Source organism: Chlamydotis macqueenii, chromosome 21 (genome assembly GCF_036417535.1).
Source record: "Chlamydotis macqueenii isolate bChlMac1 chromosome 21, bChlMac1.mat, whole genome shotgun sequence".
In the NCBI taxonomy this organism is placed as follows: domain Eukaryota; kingdom Metazoa; phylum Chordata; class Aves; order Otidiformes; family Otididae; genus Chlamydotis; species Chlamydotis macqueenii.
Genome location: NC_141576.1, coordinates 898,643 through 914,511, shown reverse-complemented (window position 1 = coordinate 914,511; position 15,869 = coordinate 898,643). Strand labels below are relative to the sequence as shown.

The following is a 15,869-nucleotide window of genomic DNA, read 5'->3' as shown; positions in this document are numbered from 1 at the left end:
GCCGGCACAGCTCCGGGAAGAAGGGCCAGGGGCCGTCGGATGGAGAACGAGACACTTTATTGGGGTGGGGGCAGGCGCACCCGGCAGCGGGCGGCCTGGAGAACTATCCCATGGGTTCGCGGCAGGCGCGGCGCCCACTCGTCCTGCGAGCGGCCAGGCAGCCGGCGTGCTGGGGTGCGGGGTCCCATCCAGCCCTGGGAGCAGGGGGACATAAATAGGGGAGGTGGGCGGGCACGGAGGGAACGTAAAACTGACATAAAATGTCTACACGGCGTAAGTAACAATACTTAGGTGTGCGGCTCGGCTGAGGCGCCCGGGGAGCTGCCGGGGTGTCGGAGCCAGGGGGTCAGGGGCCCACCAGAAGACTCCGGCGCAGCGCCTCGGCGCAGCCCGCCAGCTCCATGTGCTCCAGGGCAGCGAAGACACGGTCGAGCGTGGCACTGGTCTGCTGGCACCAGCGCTTCAGCATCTCGTACTGCTGGTCACGGATGTGGGCCACCTCCAGCTCCACCAGCTCAATCTCCGCCTCCCGCAGCTCCAGCACCCGCATGAACTCCTTCCAGCGCCGCACCGGCACCGCGTCAATGACGGCATAGAGCTGGCTGCCCTGCAGCAGGGTGCTGGGGGGCTCCAGAGGGGCGGAGGGCTGCGCCTTGCCTCCCGGCCGTGCCGCGTTGCTGGGCCGCTCCCGCAGTAAGGTCTGGTGCTCGAGGCTCGGTCTCGCCGTGCCAGCAGCGTGCTCCGTCATCTGGGTCAGCTGTGGGGTGCACATCTGGGTCCAGCATGGGCTGTCCCGCTCCCGGGTGCTGACCTGGCACCACGGTGCGGCCGCAGCCCCCGCCGTGGAGGTGGCCACCGGCACGGCGGGGAGGGGGCTGCCGGCCAGGGCACTGTGCCGGAGCCGCTTCCTCTTGCGGTAGATGGCGAGGGCACCCAGGAGGAAGGGCCCGGCGAGCACCAGCAGGATGTACTGCATCCCCGAGCCTGCAAGGAGCGGGAACATCCCTGTCAGCCGGCCGGCGAAGCGTCCACTGTACCGCCGCCCCCGGCCCCGCTGCCCCTGCACCTTGGCCGTTGTTGCACACCCGCTGGCACTCCTTGCCACACATCTCCAGGACGCTCCTGCAAGGAGAGGGGAGCCACGGGCACCATGCTGCACCAGGCCACGGGCCTCGCACATGTCCCCAGATGGGGAGCGTCAGCGCTTACGCATGGCACGGCCGGCATTCGTCACCCTCAGCGTAGAAGCCAGGCTTGCAGCTCCCGCAGAGCGTGTCCTGCGCCTCCGAGCCTGGGGAGAAGGCGGGCGTCAGGTGGGGTGGCCCGGCCAGCGGCAGCACAGGCAGCGGGGGCATGCTGTGGGCCAGCCGGCGGCACTCACAGGGCTGCTGGATGAGGCGCCTGGTGCAGGGCTGGCAGGGGTGGCAGGAGAAGTCGCTGCAGCGCTTGTCCAGGCAGTTGCGGAAGTGGCCGGGCTCGCAGCCGCAGGCGACGTTGCTGGTGGCCGAGCAGTTGCTCAGCACGCTCTGGAAAGCTGCGGGGGACAGGCGGTGAGCGGCGCGGCACGGTGCTGCGTGGCACGGCACGGCACAGCACACCGCCAGCTCACCTTGGCGGTCGCACTCGTAGCAGGCCTGGCACTCGGAGAAGGTGTTGGGCCAGGCGCTGAAGGTGCCAGCGGGACAGGGGATGCAGACGCTGTCGTTGCCGTCGCCGGAGCAGGGGCTGCGCAGGAACGTCCCTGCGGGGACAGGGGGTGACAGGGAGCACGGCCACCCGGGGCGATGCGCGCGGTGTGCCGCCACGTGCCGTGCCGCGCCGTGCCACGCCACCCCAGCGGCTCTCACCTGCGGGACACTGGGCACAGCACCGGCGAGCCTTCTCGATCCAGTTCATGCCGGCGGGGCAGGAGAGTCTGGCGTCGTGCCTCCGCGGGCGGGTGGGCGGCCGCGCCGGGACCTGCTGCCCCCGCTGCCCCGCACAGTCCTGGCACCCGGGGGGCTGCGCTCCACTCGCTGCCACGCACAGCGCTGCCAGGACCACCTGCGGGCAGGGGGAGGCAGGGATGGCGGCGGCCGGGGCAGCCCTCGCACCGTGCCCCCCCCGCCCGGGCCTCCCGGGCGCACACCGGGCTGGCCGAGGCTCTGTGCCGCCCGGACACCGATGCCCGCACCGCGCAGGACGGCTGGAGCCGCGGCCCCGTGCCCCGGAGCTGCCCGAGCGTGTGGCCCCGCGGCCGGGAATGCCCCACGGCAGCCCCCGCACCGAGCTTTCCCCGCCGCACCGGAGCAAGCGGCTTCCTGCTGACGCCGAGGCGCGCGCACACTGCGGGGGCCGCAGTGCCACCCCCCGTGCCCGGGGGCTGCCGTCGGGTGCCCCTCGGGTGCTGTGCAGGGGGCCGGCCGGGGGGGTGGCTGGGGATCCGGGCCGGGACGCTCGCCCGCCTGCGCCCCGCCGCGTCCCGAGGGATGCGGGCGACCAGGCTGCCGGCGGTGCCGATGCTCGGGCCCGCGGGACGGCGAGCCCGGGGAGGCTCCGGCAGCCGGGTGCGGGAGGGTTAACGCTGCCGGCGCTGACTTTCCTGGGGTTTATCTCCCTCGCAGAGGAGGCGATTTCCTCCCTGAGAGGAAGCCATGCCTGGCTCACGCTCTCCCCGATGCTATCGCGCCTCGTACGTGCGTCCCGAAGTAGGTCACGGCCGCCCCGCCTCGGCGCTGCACCCCGGGGAGCCCCGCTCTGGGGAGGGCAGGGGGCCGGGGAGCGCGGCGGTGCCGGCAGCGCGGGCAGGGAGCCAGGGGATTCCTCGCCGGGGGCTGGATTTCCCAGCCGCGATGGCCCCGATTACGGCGGCTGAATCATTTTCTGTTAAACCCGCCGCCGGCGGACTGGAAACCGCGCATGGGCCGCCCCGCTCGCGGAACGCCGACGGCGCATCGGGGCGGCCGCCCCGGCCCCGGCTGCCAGCGGCACGTCTGAGTCACCGCCGAGGCACGACCGTCCCGTGGCGGGGCCCTGCACCCGTGGGGGCCCCGCGGGCAGGGGACCCGCCAGCGCGGGCGCCCTCCCACCGCCGGCTGCGGGGCGCGGGAGCCACCGCTCGCTGTGCCGCGCAAGCACCGCCCCCGCCCGTAACGCGGCCCCGCCGCGGCCTCTGCGCCCGGTGCCGCCGGGACCCCCGCCGGCCCAGCCCCGGCACGGCCCCCGGCAGCCCGGGCCCGCAGCCGCGGGTCGGCACAGCCGGTGCCCGTGGCAGCGCCCTGCCCGCCGCTGAGCCCCGGTCCCACGGCCGCGCCCCGTTCCCACGGCCGCAGCAGGGCCGTGCCCGCGGTCCTCGCGGCTGTGCCACGCCGCGGGCGCTTCGGTGCGGCCGACGCCAGTCCCGGGCGCTGAGCTGGAGCGGGGCAAGAGTTTCCAGCACGCTTGGCACCGGGCTTACCCCGCTCTCCCCCCTCCTCCAGACCCCCCGTGGCCACGGTGGGACCCCAGCACCGTCGCACTCACCCAAGCCGCCCCTGGGCAGCGGCACGTCATCCTTGGGGCCGATGCGGCTGGGTCATGCCGGGGCGGCAAGGGGACCAGGACGCAGCGGGCGCAGCGGGGTGCGGGGGCAGCTCAGCACCCGGGGAGGGTGCCCCGGCACCCCATCGCCGCTGCCGGCAGCGTGCGACGCGTGGTGAGTGAGTGCCAGCCCTCCGCACACAGGCTTTTACACCCAACCACGAGAGGAGGAAATGCTTTTTTGGAAATGAGTCCAGGAGGTGCAAAACCACATGACAGGAGCGCTGGGCGCAGAAGGGACCTGCGCCGCCTCGTCGCGGGCTGCCCGGCTGCCACCCTCCCTTTCCCACTGGCACCAGCCAGGTGTGGCTGGGGGGATGCAGGGGGTCCAGAGGGATGTGGGGGGTACGGGGGGCAGCGCTGATGCCCCGTCCCCAGGGCCCCATCCCCACCCCAAGCCCCAGGGCCCGATGCTGGAGCTGCCCCTGGCCTCGCCGCAGTGCCCGCCACGGCCACGTGCCCATCCCAGCGCTTCCCGGTCACCGCGGCCGCGCGGCCGAAGGAGAGGCGAGGCGAGGCAGGCACAGGCGTGCACCAGCTGGGTTTATTGCTCGGCGGGACGCGGAGCACAGACCGGCACGGGGCAGCAGCCAACGCTCCAGCCGCCGCCACTTCCCCCCGTGGCTCCCGCACTCCGGCCTCAGCACTGCCGCCCATCTCGCCTCACCAGGCAAACCCTGCCGCGGCCGGGCCCCGGGGCCACCGCTCGCCCCAGCCCAGCCCCATGTCCTCCTGCCGCCAGCCCCAGCCTCCTCCCTGCGCCACCAGCGCCGCGTCCTCCTCAGCACCTTCCCCACTCACCGCTGCCAACGTCGTCATCCCCTCCTCGCCCACGGGAGCCACCCCACGGCCCCCCTCAGCCCCCCCCACCTCCGTGGGGCCCCTTCCCCAACACACCGTGGGGTGGCTGGGTCCTGACCCACAGCCCCCATCTCTGCAGACAAGGGTTGGGCACGAGCCACGTGCCGCATCCGGCCCCAGTTGGGGGAAAAGCGGGCGGCCCTGCGACGCCAAGCCCAGGGCGCGTCCCCGCCAAAGGGACCGGTCTGCATCCCCATCCGTGTCACCCCTTGCGCAGCATCCCAGCGCCCGCTCTGCCCCCCCCCCGGCGTTACGCTACGGTTAGAAGTGGGAGCGGCTCCTCAGCGTGGCCACGCGTCCGTCCTCGCCTCCCCGGTGGCTCTCAGACCTCCCTGCAAGGCACAGCGTGGGGAGAGGCGCCCTCAGCACGCGGCTGCGGCGACCACGGGGCAGGGCGCGAGCGGGAGCGCGCTTACGAGGCGGTGAGCGTGGAGTTGAGCAGCAGCGTGGTCCGGATCCGGTAGAGCTGCGCCAGCGTCAGCTTGCGGTGCTGTGCCGACTGCGGGTCCGAGAGGGTCCGGCGGGCGGCGGGCAGGGGGTCGCGGCCCAGATCCCCTGGCAGGGACGCCGGGCTCTCCGCCGGCTCCTCCGGCTCCGAGAGCTCGGAGGTGGAGCTGCCGCTGCTGCTGGGGGCGACTGGGGGGCCGGCAGCTCGGCCAGTCCGGGGGGCAGCGGCGCAGAGGTCAGAGAGGCTGTGGCTCTGGCTGAGGGGGAATGGGGGGCCGGGGGGCAGGAGCTGGGGCAGGCTGGCCTCCGACTTGGACTTTAGCACCCTGGCAGGGCAGGGCAGCAGCTGCACAGGCGTCCGGCGACGCAGCCGGGGCGAGGGGGCCCGCGGGGGCTCCGGTCCCTCCTCAGCCGCCCCCCTTGGCTGCTGGCCGAAGTCACGCAGCGAGGCGGGTGAGAGCGTGCCGTAGGCGCTGTCGATGGAGGACGAGCGGCAGCCGCCAGCCGCAGGGGCCGTGCTGTGGGGCAGGGGTACAGGCAGGGCGCCCGTGGGTGGCTCGCGAGCCGGGGTCTCGGCAGAGGTGGGGGTGCCGGCAGAGGTGCTGGTGCTGACGGAGGAGCCGTCCGAGGCTGAGCCGAAGGGGCCCGCGTCCCAGTCCGGGGAGGAGAGCTCGTTGCCGTCGTCCGCTGCCACCACGGCGAGGGTCTCGGTGGAGCCGTCGGAGGGGCTGCGGGAGCAGCAGGGTGAGGAGGGGGCTGCGCCAGGCTGGGGGTGCGCAGGGCCCCCCTCCTGCTCCCTACCACCACTGTGAGTTCGGGCTGGCGCTGCCACGGCGCAGGACAGTGGGCGAACTGGCGGCCGAGGCGCTGCTTTCGCCGTCCTCCTCCTCCTCCTCCTCCTCCTCCTCCAGGCGCCGGCGCTGCCGCAGCCGCTGCAGCAGGTTCTGGGGAGGGGGAGACATCAGAGAGGCACGGGGTGCCCGCAGGACCCCCGGCCGCCCCCCACGCCCCTCACCTGGGCGTTGTGCACCGCCTCGACCCAGGTGCGGCACAGCGACTGCCCGCTGGCCTGGAAGGTGTAGGCGGCCACAGCGCTCCCCAGCTCGTTCAGGTAGATGAGGAGGAAGGAGCCTGCGGGCAGGGGTCGTCAGCAGCGCCCGGGGACCCCCCCACAGCCCCCATCGCCCCCCAGCATGGCTCACCCGGGTCCCTCAGCTCCCGGCAGACGACCTTGTCCACCAGCAAGGGCTGCCGGACCACCTTGGTGCGCTCTGCCTTCTTGAGGGGCTTGGTGATGAGGAAGAGGTCAGTGAAGAGGAAGCAGTAGACGTCCATCTGGGGATGAGAGCGGGGCCGTGGGCACGGGCCGGCGCGGCAGGGAGGGTGCGCAGGGGCCGGGGGTCCCCGTCACCCGCAGTCCTCACCTTGCTGTCTTTACCTTCCCGCATCCGCAGGCTGCCCTCGAGGAGGAGCTGCCGCGTGTCCTCCGGGGAGGTGCCGGGGATGGGGGCCGTCAGGTCCAGCCGCAGGAACTCCTTCAGCAGCTGCTGGCAGCCCCCGGCGTCAGCGCCAGGCACGGCACGGGGTGACATGGCGCGGCATGGTGTGTGGCGACATGGGGTAGCATGGCATGGGGTGGCTTGGCATGGCACGGCACAGGGCGGCGTGACATGGCATGGGGTGGCTTGGCGTGAAAGGACATAGGGTGGCATAGCGCAGTACGACACAGGGCGGCACGGCACAGCACGGCACGAGGCGGCACGGCACGGGGTGACATTGAGTAGCACAGCATGGTGTGACATGGCATGGCATGGGGTGGCAAGACACGGGGTGGCACAGCACAGCAGCACCGCCATGCCCAGCCTACCTTGTCCACCTCGTCCGTGCTGCCCTCCACCACCTCGTAGGCGTCGATGCGGCTGAGGATGGCAGCCAGGCGCTGCCGCTCCTGCCGCTGGCGCATCCGCGAGTTGACGTCGTTGATGAAGCGCTCCACAGAGCCAATCTGTGGCCGGTGTGGCGGTGGGTTCGGGGAGGACCATCCCACGCCACGCCGTGACACCCCATGGCCCCGGCCCCTTACCATGGTGGTGATGGCATCGCGCGCACGTGGGTCGTCCGTCTTCTTCAGCACAGACTTGAGGAGCAGCGGGTACTTGGTGAGGCGCTGGTGGGGCTTCACCAGCATGTCGCTCAGCTTCAGGCGGCTGCACTGCTCGTGCTTCTCAGCCCACTGTGGCACGCAGGGGTCAGCGCCGGCCCCGGCCCCAGCGCCGGCCCCGGCCCTCGCCCGCTCCCCTTACCGTCACGTAGGCGCGGAAGAGCTCGCTGTCGCGCAGCAGCGCCCGCATGTACTCCATGCAGCCCTCCTCCTCCATGCAGTACCGCACGTAGGGCTGGAAGAGGGAGCCGAACTGGAGGGCGCAGGGGGGTCACTGGGGGTCGCGGTGTGGCACGGCCCCCCACCACGGCACGGGGTCTCCACTCACCGTCTTGAAGCCGTTGAGGAAGTCGACGGGGTCAAGCGGCGCCCCGGTCCGGCGCGCCTTGGCCAGCACCGGGGCCATGACACCGCGCCACAGCTGGCGGTGCAGCCGGATGATCTCCCCGATGTTGCCGAAGAGCCGCTCGGCGTCCACCTGCGCGGGGATGGTACCCTCACCTCACGGCACAGCCGGACCAGGGTCCCGCCCCTGACCCGGGGGTCCCCGGCCGGCGCAGCCCCCCGCCGCTCACCTCGGCCAGCAGCCCCGACTCCTGCAGGTTCAGCAGGCAGCAGAGGAAGAGCTGCGGGGACAGAGCGGGGAGCCGCTGGGGTGCAGCCACGGCCCCCGGCCCCCCGCCACGGCGTGGCCGCCGCCGCCGGCACTCACGTCGGTGATGACTTTGAGCTTGCGGATGTAGGTGGCCTCCGTGTGCAGCAGCTCCCAAATGGCTTCCTGCTGGTGGCACTGCCGCCGCGACAGGGCCTGCCGGGTCGAGCGTCAGCGCCGGGTCGAGCGTCAGCGCCGCCGCGGCCCCCCAGGCCCCCAGCCCTACCTCCGCACCCCGGATGATCTGCTGCCAGCTGTCCTCCAGCGCCAGCCCGGCCTCGTCCCCGTCCTCCTCCCAGGAGTCGCGGTCGAAGCGAAGCTGGGGCGGCAGCTTGGGCAGCCCGAAGGCGCTGTAGGCGTGCAGCCGGCTCGCCAGCTGCTCCAGCTTCTCCGTCTCCTGCCGGAAAGCAGGGGCAGAGTGGCTGGGGGGGTGCGCCACAGATCCCCTCACCCTGCCTGTGGAGCTGGGGTGCTTGAGCCCCTGGGCACCCATCCCAGCTCCCCAGCACCGCCGCAGGCAGCTCCCGTGCCCCCTCCCCGTGCCCGCGTCCCACCTACCCTCCCGAAGTTGCCGGCAGCGGTGCCGGAGCCGAAGAAGCCGCTGAAGCGGCTGGCAGCGCGGTTCTTCCAGGTGTCAGTGCCGTTGGCGGGCAGGGAGCCACCGCCGTGGAGGGCCGGCTCGGGGCCGGGGATGCTGGCGTCCCCCAGGAACTCCGTCATGTTCTTCCTCCGCCGGCCCGGAGCCTGCAGCCGGGACAGCCAGCGCCCCTCGGGTCAGCACCCAGCACCGCGCAGCGCCACCGGGATGGGACCGCAGCGCGACGCTACAGCGGGGCCAACCTCAAGCACTCGTGGGACAGACGGACACCTGGGCGGCACCCGCGGGCGGCGGGGACCCCCTGCCGCGCTCCCCTGCCCGCACTGACCTGCCTACCTGCATCCCGGGGGCGCGGGGCCCCGGGCGCTGCCCGGCCGAGCCCAGCTGGTCGCAGGCGAGCGGCCCCGGCAGCACCAGGGCTCAGGACATCCTGCGGGGCACCGCACCCCGGCCGAGCCGCCCACCCCGCCGTGCTCCCGGCTGGGACGGCAGAGATGGAGCCAGGCGGGCTGCGGCCGGGCTCCTTCGAAACAAAAGGAGGTGGGGCCAGCACCGAAAACATGATTTCCCTCCTCACCAGATAAGCGAACCAGAGCCGAACAATTCACCGGCGCAGATCAAAGCCCCCCGGCCAGCTGTGAGAGCTGGGTCACGGCCAAGCAGCTCCCGCCGGCCCGGGCATCGCCGCCCCGGCGGCCTCCCCACGCACCCCGGGCTGTGCCGGGACACGGCTGCTGCCATCTCCTCACCCTGGCGCTAAGGGCGTCAGGGCCGGGGCTCCCTGCCTGCCACCGAGCCACAGGACGCGGCACTCTGCTGCCGTCACGGCCCCACGCCCTGCCACGTCCCCAGCCCTGGGTGCAGAGAGCCACGGCGGGCACCGTCCCCGCTACTCACCGTGCCCCCGCGTCCCCAGGCACCGTGGGCAGCGCCAGCCCCATCGCCCCGGCGAGGCTCGGGTGCCGCCTGCCCCCGGGGAGGCGGTTGGGGCCGGGACCCCCGCGGGAGCAGCTGGGTGCCCACTGGCCCCCCTGCCCTTCGATGCAGCTGGGCATCGAAGTACTGGATGCGGGTGGCCACCAGCCCCGGCCACGCGGCCAGCTTGCCACCCTCGGGGGCCACCGGCGTGGGGCTGAGCGCCGCGTCCCCCACAGCTGCTCCCTGTGAGAGGGGCAGCCTGCTCCCATGGGGAGTGGCGGCCAGCCCAGCCCCACGCCTTATCTGGGGCCAGGGTCCATGAGGCAGGACCAAGCTGCGCGCGGCAGCTGCCAGGCGCCGCGGCGAGAGGAGGGCCAGCGGCTGGGGCAAGCCGTGGGGCTGGGGTGGCACCGCCGCCGGGGCCCCCGGGGCTGCTGTTTGCCTTTGCTCCGGTGCCAGCCCGTACGTGGCACGGCCGCCACGCCTGGCACAGGGCGCTGCCCGGGCACCACCACGACACGGGCGCCACGGCACAGCCAGGAGCCAAACCGGCTCTTCAGGGCTCGGGGGTCTCCAGCCCACGTCACGCAAGGCTGCTGCCCCACGGCCCCATCTTCCCAGCAAGGATGGCTCCAGGGGGGTCCCACGCCCCACCATCCCCTCCCCAACTCCTCCCCTCGGGCACTCACCAGGCTGTCGGCGCCCTCCCGGTGTCCCGGTAGCGGCTCCAGTGCCGGCCCGAGGAGCGCGGCGGTGCTGACGGGGCGCAGGATGGGCAGGCTGGCTGACCTGGCGTCCCGCGCCACCTGCTCCACCTTCAGCTCATCCCCGGGCTTGGCTGCGGCGGCACCCGGCTGTCAGAGACCCCCTGCGAGCCCCGGCGTGGCCGAGCCCCCCGCTGAGCCCCTGGCGCACCTTTCACCCGCAGGAAGTGCCCCCCAAAGCGGTACGCCTCGAACTGGAGGGAGAGCGGCGTGTGGGACTGGTCCAGGTAGATCTCCACCTTGCCCAGCTCCAGCGCCTTCCTCTCAAAGACCGGCAGCAGCACCTCTCTGCAGGAACACGAGCCCCGCGTCCATCCCCACGTCCGTCCCCGTACCCGTCCCCATATCCATTCCCACATCCCACCCCGTACCCATCCCCGTATCCGTCCCCGCATCCATTCCCACATCCCGCCCTGCACCCATCCCCGGCACACTCACCCTAGCGACTTCTTCTTCGCAGCCGGCACGATCTCCGTCTCGATGTCAGCGCTGAGGTCGAACTTCAGGGTGAAGCACTCCTTGCTGGGGTCCTGGGGGAGGCAGCAGCCGCTCGCCCAGGGCCTCTCCCACCCCCGGGACCACGCTGCCGCCCACCGAGCACCGCGGGGAAGGGGCTTACGTCCGTGTGCCTGCGCCGAGCCTTCTTCTTGGGCAGCTTCAGCGCCGAGCTCCTCCGCTCCCTGCGGGCACGGGGTGAGCAGGGTGACGGGGCCGCTGCGGGCCGGGGATGTGCAGGGGACAAGCGGGGCCAGGGACTCACCCTCTGCTGTCCACCGGTCCCTCCTCCTCCTCCTCCGCGTCGGAGGCAGGGCTGGTGCGCGGGGGACACGAGCGCGTCGACATGTTGCGGGTCAGGATGGAGCCTGCAAAGGGGTGTCGCGCTGGGACCCCCAGCCCCGAGCCGGCTCCAGCTGCATCCCGCTCCCGTCCCAGTGCTGCACCAGCTGCAGGCGCATCCCATTCCCACTGCCGCACCGGGCCGGCCCCGCGCACACCAGCAGCGTGGGCCGCGTGCGGCATGGCTCACCTTGCGGGAGCAGGTCGAAGCGAACGTGGCCGTCGAAGTGCATGGCGCCATGGAGGCGGCCGTCGCAGAGCTCACACAAGGCGAGGGGGCCGCTGCGGCTCAGCTGCCGGCACTCCACGTGGTGGCATACCTGTGGGCGCACGTGTCAGCTGGGCACGGGATTGTGAGCAGCAGGACCCCCCTTCCCATCCCCAACTGCCGCCAGCACAGCGCTCGCGGGCAACGCGGAGGGCAGAGCGGGCGCGGGGAAAGCAGCGTGAGCGGGACACGGCCACGAGGCGCGGGGTCCTGCGCCACAGAGCCCACCGTGCGCTCTGCCGCGCTGCGCAGGGACCCCGGGAAAGTTGGACTGGGCATGGGGAGGGTGAGACGGGGGACGGCCACCTGTGCCAGTGCCACCCGCACCTCGCCGGGGGCTGGGGAGGCCGCGCTCCCGCGCCGCAGCCCCTTCGTGCTGGCGAGAGCAGCGTCCCGCAGCAGGACGGAGGAAGCGAGCGTCTGCGGCCAAACAATGCCTGAAGCCGGCACGTTTCCTCCGATTGTGTGCCGGCCGCAGCCTCGCCGGGCATTCACAGCGTGTTATTTTTAAATCCCCAGCCAGGCCCCCCGCACGGTGCACGGCCTGCGACCCTTGGCCGGCGTCCGCCTCGCCCAGGACCCCGGCTGGCCCCGCTCGCGGGGACCACGATGCCACCGGCCACGAGCCCCATGGCACCGCCAGCACGGGACCCCCGTCACCGCCCTGCACGTGGAGCAGCGCGAGGGGCTGCTGGGGCGGGGGGAGCCCTGCCCGGGCTCGCTGCAGCGCTGCGGAGAGGAAGCGCCCGTGCAGCTCCCGCCGCCCCCGCTTCCTGCCCTCCTTCCTCCAGCGCTGCTGAGGTCAGAGCTGACGCTCTCCCACCGCCCGCGCGCTCCCCGAGGGGCCGCCAGCCCCTCCGCAGTGCTCGCCGGTGCCCTGCCACGAGGCAGCCGCAGCCCCCGACACGCCAGCCGTACCGCCAGCCCGGGACGCCCCGTGCCCCCGGCCCCAGCCCCGCTCCTCTCCCACCACGCATCGCAGCCCAACGCTGTCGTGGCCATCGCGGCACCCGTGGAGCAACGGCAGCCGGGGGGCACTCGCTCCGTGGGGAGCAGCCACCCCGTCAGGACAGAGGCTCCCCATCCGCCCCTGCCAGTGGCTCAGCCCTGGGCTCGTCCCCCCAGGAGGGCTCGGGCAGGACGCCCAAACCCCCTGCCCACCCCAGGGATCAGCTCCCAGCCCCACCGCGCTCCCGGCATGTGGCGGCTTTGCCCCCAGCCCCACAAAATGAGGGCGGATGTGCTGCAGCTCCGTGCTATGGCAGGACAAGGGATGAGCCCCCAGCCCCGCCGGGACCCCCTGCCCCACGCTACCTGCACGGGTGCCGCCGGGGTCTCTGGAGACGGCAGCGGGGTGGCCCTGGGGGCTCCCTCCCCGTGGTCCCAGCCGCGCCCCGGGGTGCCGCAGCCCAGCGCCACGCGTGCCCTTGCCGGTGCTGGCCCTGCCGCCCCAGCCGTGCAAACAAAGCGCAGCGGCACACCTCCCGGCGCGGCCGGGTCCCCGAACCGCCTGCTGCGCCAGGGACACTGCCCGCGGCCGGTGCGGGAACCCCGGGCCTCACCGGGAGCTGGTGCACAGGTCCGGCGGGGAGAAGGGACCCTAAATCCGCTTTGGCGTCGCGTTCGCGAGTGGGGGACAGACGGGCTGGAGCAGATTAGCCTGAATTATGCCAGTGAGGGGAGACGGGCAAGCTGCCGCTGTGCCGCTGGATACCTGTGGAACTGCGGCACCGCCAGGGAACGTGTGCCCAGCGCAATCCGGGGGGACGCGGCTGGCAGGGGCTGCTTGCCGTGCCAGGGGGGCTTCGGGGAGCGGCAGGTCACCCAGAGCCCCCTTCCCACCTGCAAGACCAACACCAGGCGCCGGCAGCTGCCCAGCACACCCGCCACCCCCCCGGACCCACCTTGGCCGCCCTCCTCTCGCCGGCGCAGTCGGGGTTCTGGCAGCGCAGCACCGTCTCCTCCGGCGGGCACGGCTCGGCTGCGGGAGAGGGGGGGGATCAGTGCTGGCGTGCCACGGTGAGCCCCCTCCAGCCCCGCGCCCAGCCCTGCCCACGCAGGGGGACCGCACCGAGGCTCCCGCGCCGCAAACCCTGGGTTTAAGGGCTCGGCAAAGCACCGGGGCTCAGCCAGGGCTGGGCCTGCCCCACAGCCTGTCCCGGGGGGTGAACCCCGTCCCCGGAGCCAGCGCTGTGTCCCCACTGGGGGAAGGCACCGCGCGTCATGCGGCGTCAGGACCCGCACCCCCAAATCGCGGGATGAAGACACAGACCTGCCCCAGTGCCCGCGGGGCCAGCACGGACCGGGGCTGCGGCAGGAATGCTAAATCTGCCCCTTGCCAGCCCCCGAAGGGGCTTAGGAGCCACGTTAAGCTTTGACAGTTAAATCGGCCTTGGGGACAAATCCTATTTTGAAGGCTTTTGTTATGTGTCTCATCCAATCTTTTAAAAATAACAGAGTCCAGGCGGCTCACAGCGAAAGAGTAGCGCCAACGTCGTCCTGCGGAGCAGCCCCGCTGCGAGACTGGGACGCTCTGGTGGGAAGCTGCTCCCGTGGGAAGCTGCTCCCGTGGGAAGCTGCCCGGCCAGGCACGGAGCCAGTGCAGGGCATGCGGAGAGACCAGGCAGCGCGGCCACGCCGGCCGCAGGAGCGGGGCAGCCGGCACAGGGGCTTCCCCCGCCACGCCACTCCTCTCTCCCGCATCCCTCCTGCCAACACAAACAGCGTCTGCGCTGGCCCGAGGGGGCCGCGGCCCAGGCCGGGGTTAGGCTCAGTCTGCGGGAAAAGCTGCTTTTTAGGGCAGTGCCCAAAAAGCTGTTCCTTCTGCCCGCAGAGGGGGAGTCAATCCGGAGCGGCGCTGGCTGCCCCAGCTCCCGGCCAGGACGCGACCCCAGCGCAGGCAGGGCTGCGGCGGGCGCTGCCGGACGACGGCGCGGGAGCAGCACCCGGGAGCAGGCTGGGAGCTGGGGCGGCCGCGCTGCCCCCACGGTGGGAGCACAATGAGGGCTCTGTGCCCCAGTCGCCCCGCAGCGCCCGAGCTGGGCCAGCCCCCCGCCGCCGCCGTTTCACTTGACCTATCGGGAATAATAACGGAAACAAACAAGGAATTCTTTCACGCACCCAAGGGAAAGTTTTCCAAACTCACCGAAAGCCCGAGGCCGGCCGCAGTGGCCGGTGGTGCCGGGGACCAGCCCCACACCACAGCCGCTGGCGCGGCCGAGCCGCGTGGCTCTTCCCGAACGCTGACCCTGGCCACGGGTCACGCGCGCTTCGGAACCTTGGGCGCAGCGGGTGGGAGCCCCTCGGCCAGGAGCCCGCGGAACGGACCCCGGGTTCTGGGGGAGGCAGGAGGGCGTCCATGTCCCCACTGGACGCTTTGGGGATCCTGTCCCCGCCAGCTCCTCTCCCCAGCGGTCACCTCCTGCTGCTCCTGGCCCTGCTGTCACACCCGCGTCTCTCGGTGACGGCAAGCGAGTTTGGAACCGGACCACGCTCGCAGCAGAGCGTGTGGCGCAGCTCACCGTTACAGACACCCGGCGCTGCCGGCCGCGCGGGGCGATTCACTCCGCGCTCCCTGGCTGCACCTGCAGCATCCCCGCTGCACCAGAGCCTCTCCCAGCCCCCCGCCCTCGTTGCCAGGGCTGGAGGATTTTGGCTGAGTGTGACTGCCCGCAGCCGGTCGGCTCCCGCGCCCCCCAGCCACCTACCCCCGAGCTCCTCGCTGATGTCCAGGCTGGAGCTCCAGGAGAAGCGTTCCACCGCCCCGTACTCCAGCCCGGCCAGGCCGGCGGGCAAAGCCTCCAGCTCGTAGGCGCCCCGCTTCCTCCAGTACAGAAACATCCCGGGCCGGGGGCCGGGGGGCTCCCCGGAGCCGTGCCCACCTCGCCGGGGCCACCGGCGGGACTAGCTGGGGGAGCCCGGCTGCGGCTGTAAGAGCAGATCCCGGTCTCCGGACAAGCGGTGCATTCAGGCCGGCGGCTGGGAGCCGCGGGGCGGCAGAGGGTGCCGCTGGAGGCTGCCCAGCGCCCGCGCGGGGGGCGCACAAAGGGCCTTTCTTCAGCCTCCTACAGACATTGCACAAATTTCACTTTCCGCCATCTATGAAAGACGTTCGGCCACAGAGACAAGACGCGCTTGTGATTAAAATAATCGGCATGAAGAAGGGGGCTGTTCGGCGGCTCCACCGTCGGACGGCTTTTGGGGGGGCAGGAATGTGCCGCGCCGAGCCCCGGCTGCACCCCCGCACCCGCGGGCATGCCAGGGGCCCCCAGCCCGCGTGGGGAAAGCCAGGGGTCTTTAGGGGGTTTCCCCCCCACTAAACCCAGGCAAAGGGGAAAGCACCAGATAATGCTTAAAACCCGCAACAGTGGCAAAATACGGCACCTTCGTCCTGCCCCGCGCAGAACGGGGAAAAACAAACCACCACACGAGGCGACCGGCCGGGCCGAGCCCGTCCCAGCCCCCAGACTCATCGGCATCAACAGCATCTTCTCTGACGGTGCCGTGCTCTCGGTAGTTTTGCTGCTTCTAGGAGCCCTTTGCCAGACAAGATGCACCCCCATCCAGGCCGGGCCAGCTTGGTCTCCCCCCAGAAAGATCCGAAACCGGACACTTGGGGCTCAGTGTGGGCACACGGGGGTTACTCACTCGTCCCCTGGCTCCGAGGGGGGACCCTGCCTGGGGGTGCTCGTGACAGCATCAAGGGATGCTGGGCCCCGGGGGTTTCTGCGCTGGGCATTTCACGCGCCCCGCTCGCCCGTCTCGCTTTCCCTGCTGCCTTTTCCGCCCGCTGCCCCACGCCTTGA

At 72.3% G+C, this 15,869-nt stretch overlaps 2 protein-coding genes across 2 annotated transcripts; both read right to left on the bottom strand.

Moving 5' to 3' along the window:
• Window positions 1-40: 40 nt before the first annotated feature.
• On the bottom strand, window positions 41-3,685 carry TNFRSF25 (TNF receptor superfamily member 25). Its single transcript, XM_086764665.1, has 7 exons — window positions 3,502-3,685; window positions 1,848-2,043; window positions 1,610-1,741; window positions 1,382-1,534; window positions 1,210-1,291; window positions 1,067-1,122; window positions 41-984 (listed from the first exon to the last, which is right to left on the bottom strand). The coding sequence occupies exons 1-7, from the start codon at window positions 3,529-3,531 to the stop codon at window positions 347-349; spliced, it is 1,287 nt and encodes a 428-aa protein (XP_086620791.1). The 5' UTR covers window positions 3,532-3,685; the 3' UTR covers window positions 41-346.
• Window positions 3,686-4,082: 397 nt separating this feature from the next.
• On the bottom strand, window positions 4,083-14,997 carry PLEKHG5 (pleckstrin homology and RhoGEF domain containing G5). The gene is made up of 22 exons (XM_086764618.1): window positions 14,772-14,997; window positions 12,969-13,045; window positions 10,987-11,116; window positions 10,720-10,822; window positions 10,579-10,639; window positions 10,398-10,489; window positions 10,111-10,247; window positions 9,885-10,033; window positions 8,238-8,423; window positions 7,906-8,076; window positions 7,740-7,835; window positions 7,603-7,653; window positions 7,356-7,505; window positions 7,170-7,280; window positions 6,950-7,099; window positions 6,734-6,871; window positions 6,291-6,410; window positions 6,069-6,201; window positions 5,882-5,997; window positions 5,668-5,810; window positions 4,836-5,594; window positions 4,083-4,751 (listed from the first exon to the last, which is right to left on the bottom strand). Exons 1-22 carry the CDS (start codon window positions 14,902-14,904, stop codon window positions 4,742-4,744), a joined length of 3,216 nt encoding a protein of 1,071 aa, XP_086620744.1. The 5' UTR covers window positions 14,905-14,997; the 3' UTR covers window positions 4,083-4,741.
• Between the last annotated feature and the right edge of the window lie 872 nt (window positions 14,998-15,869).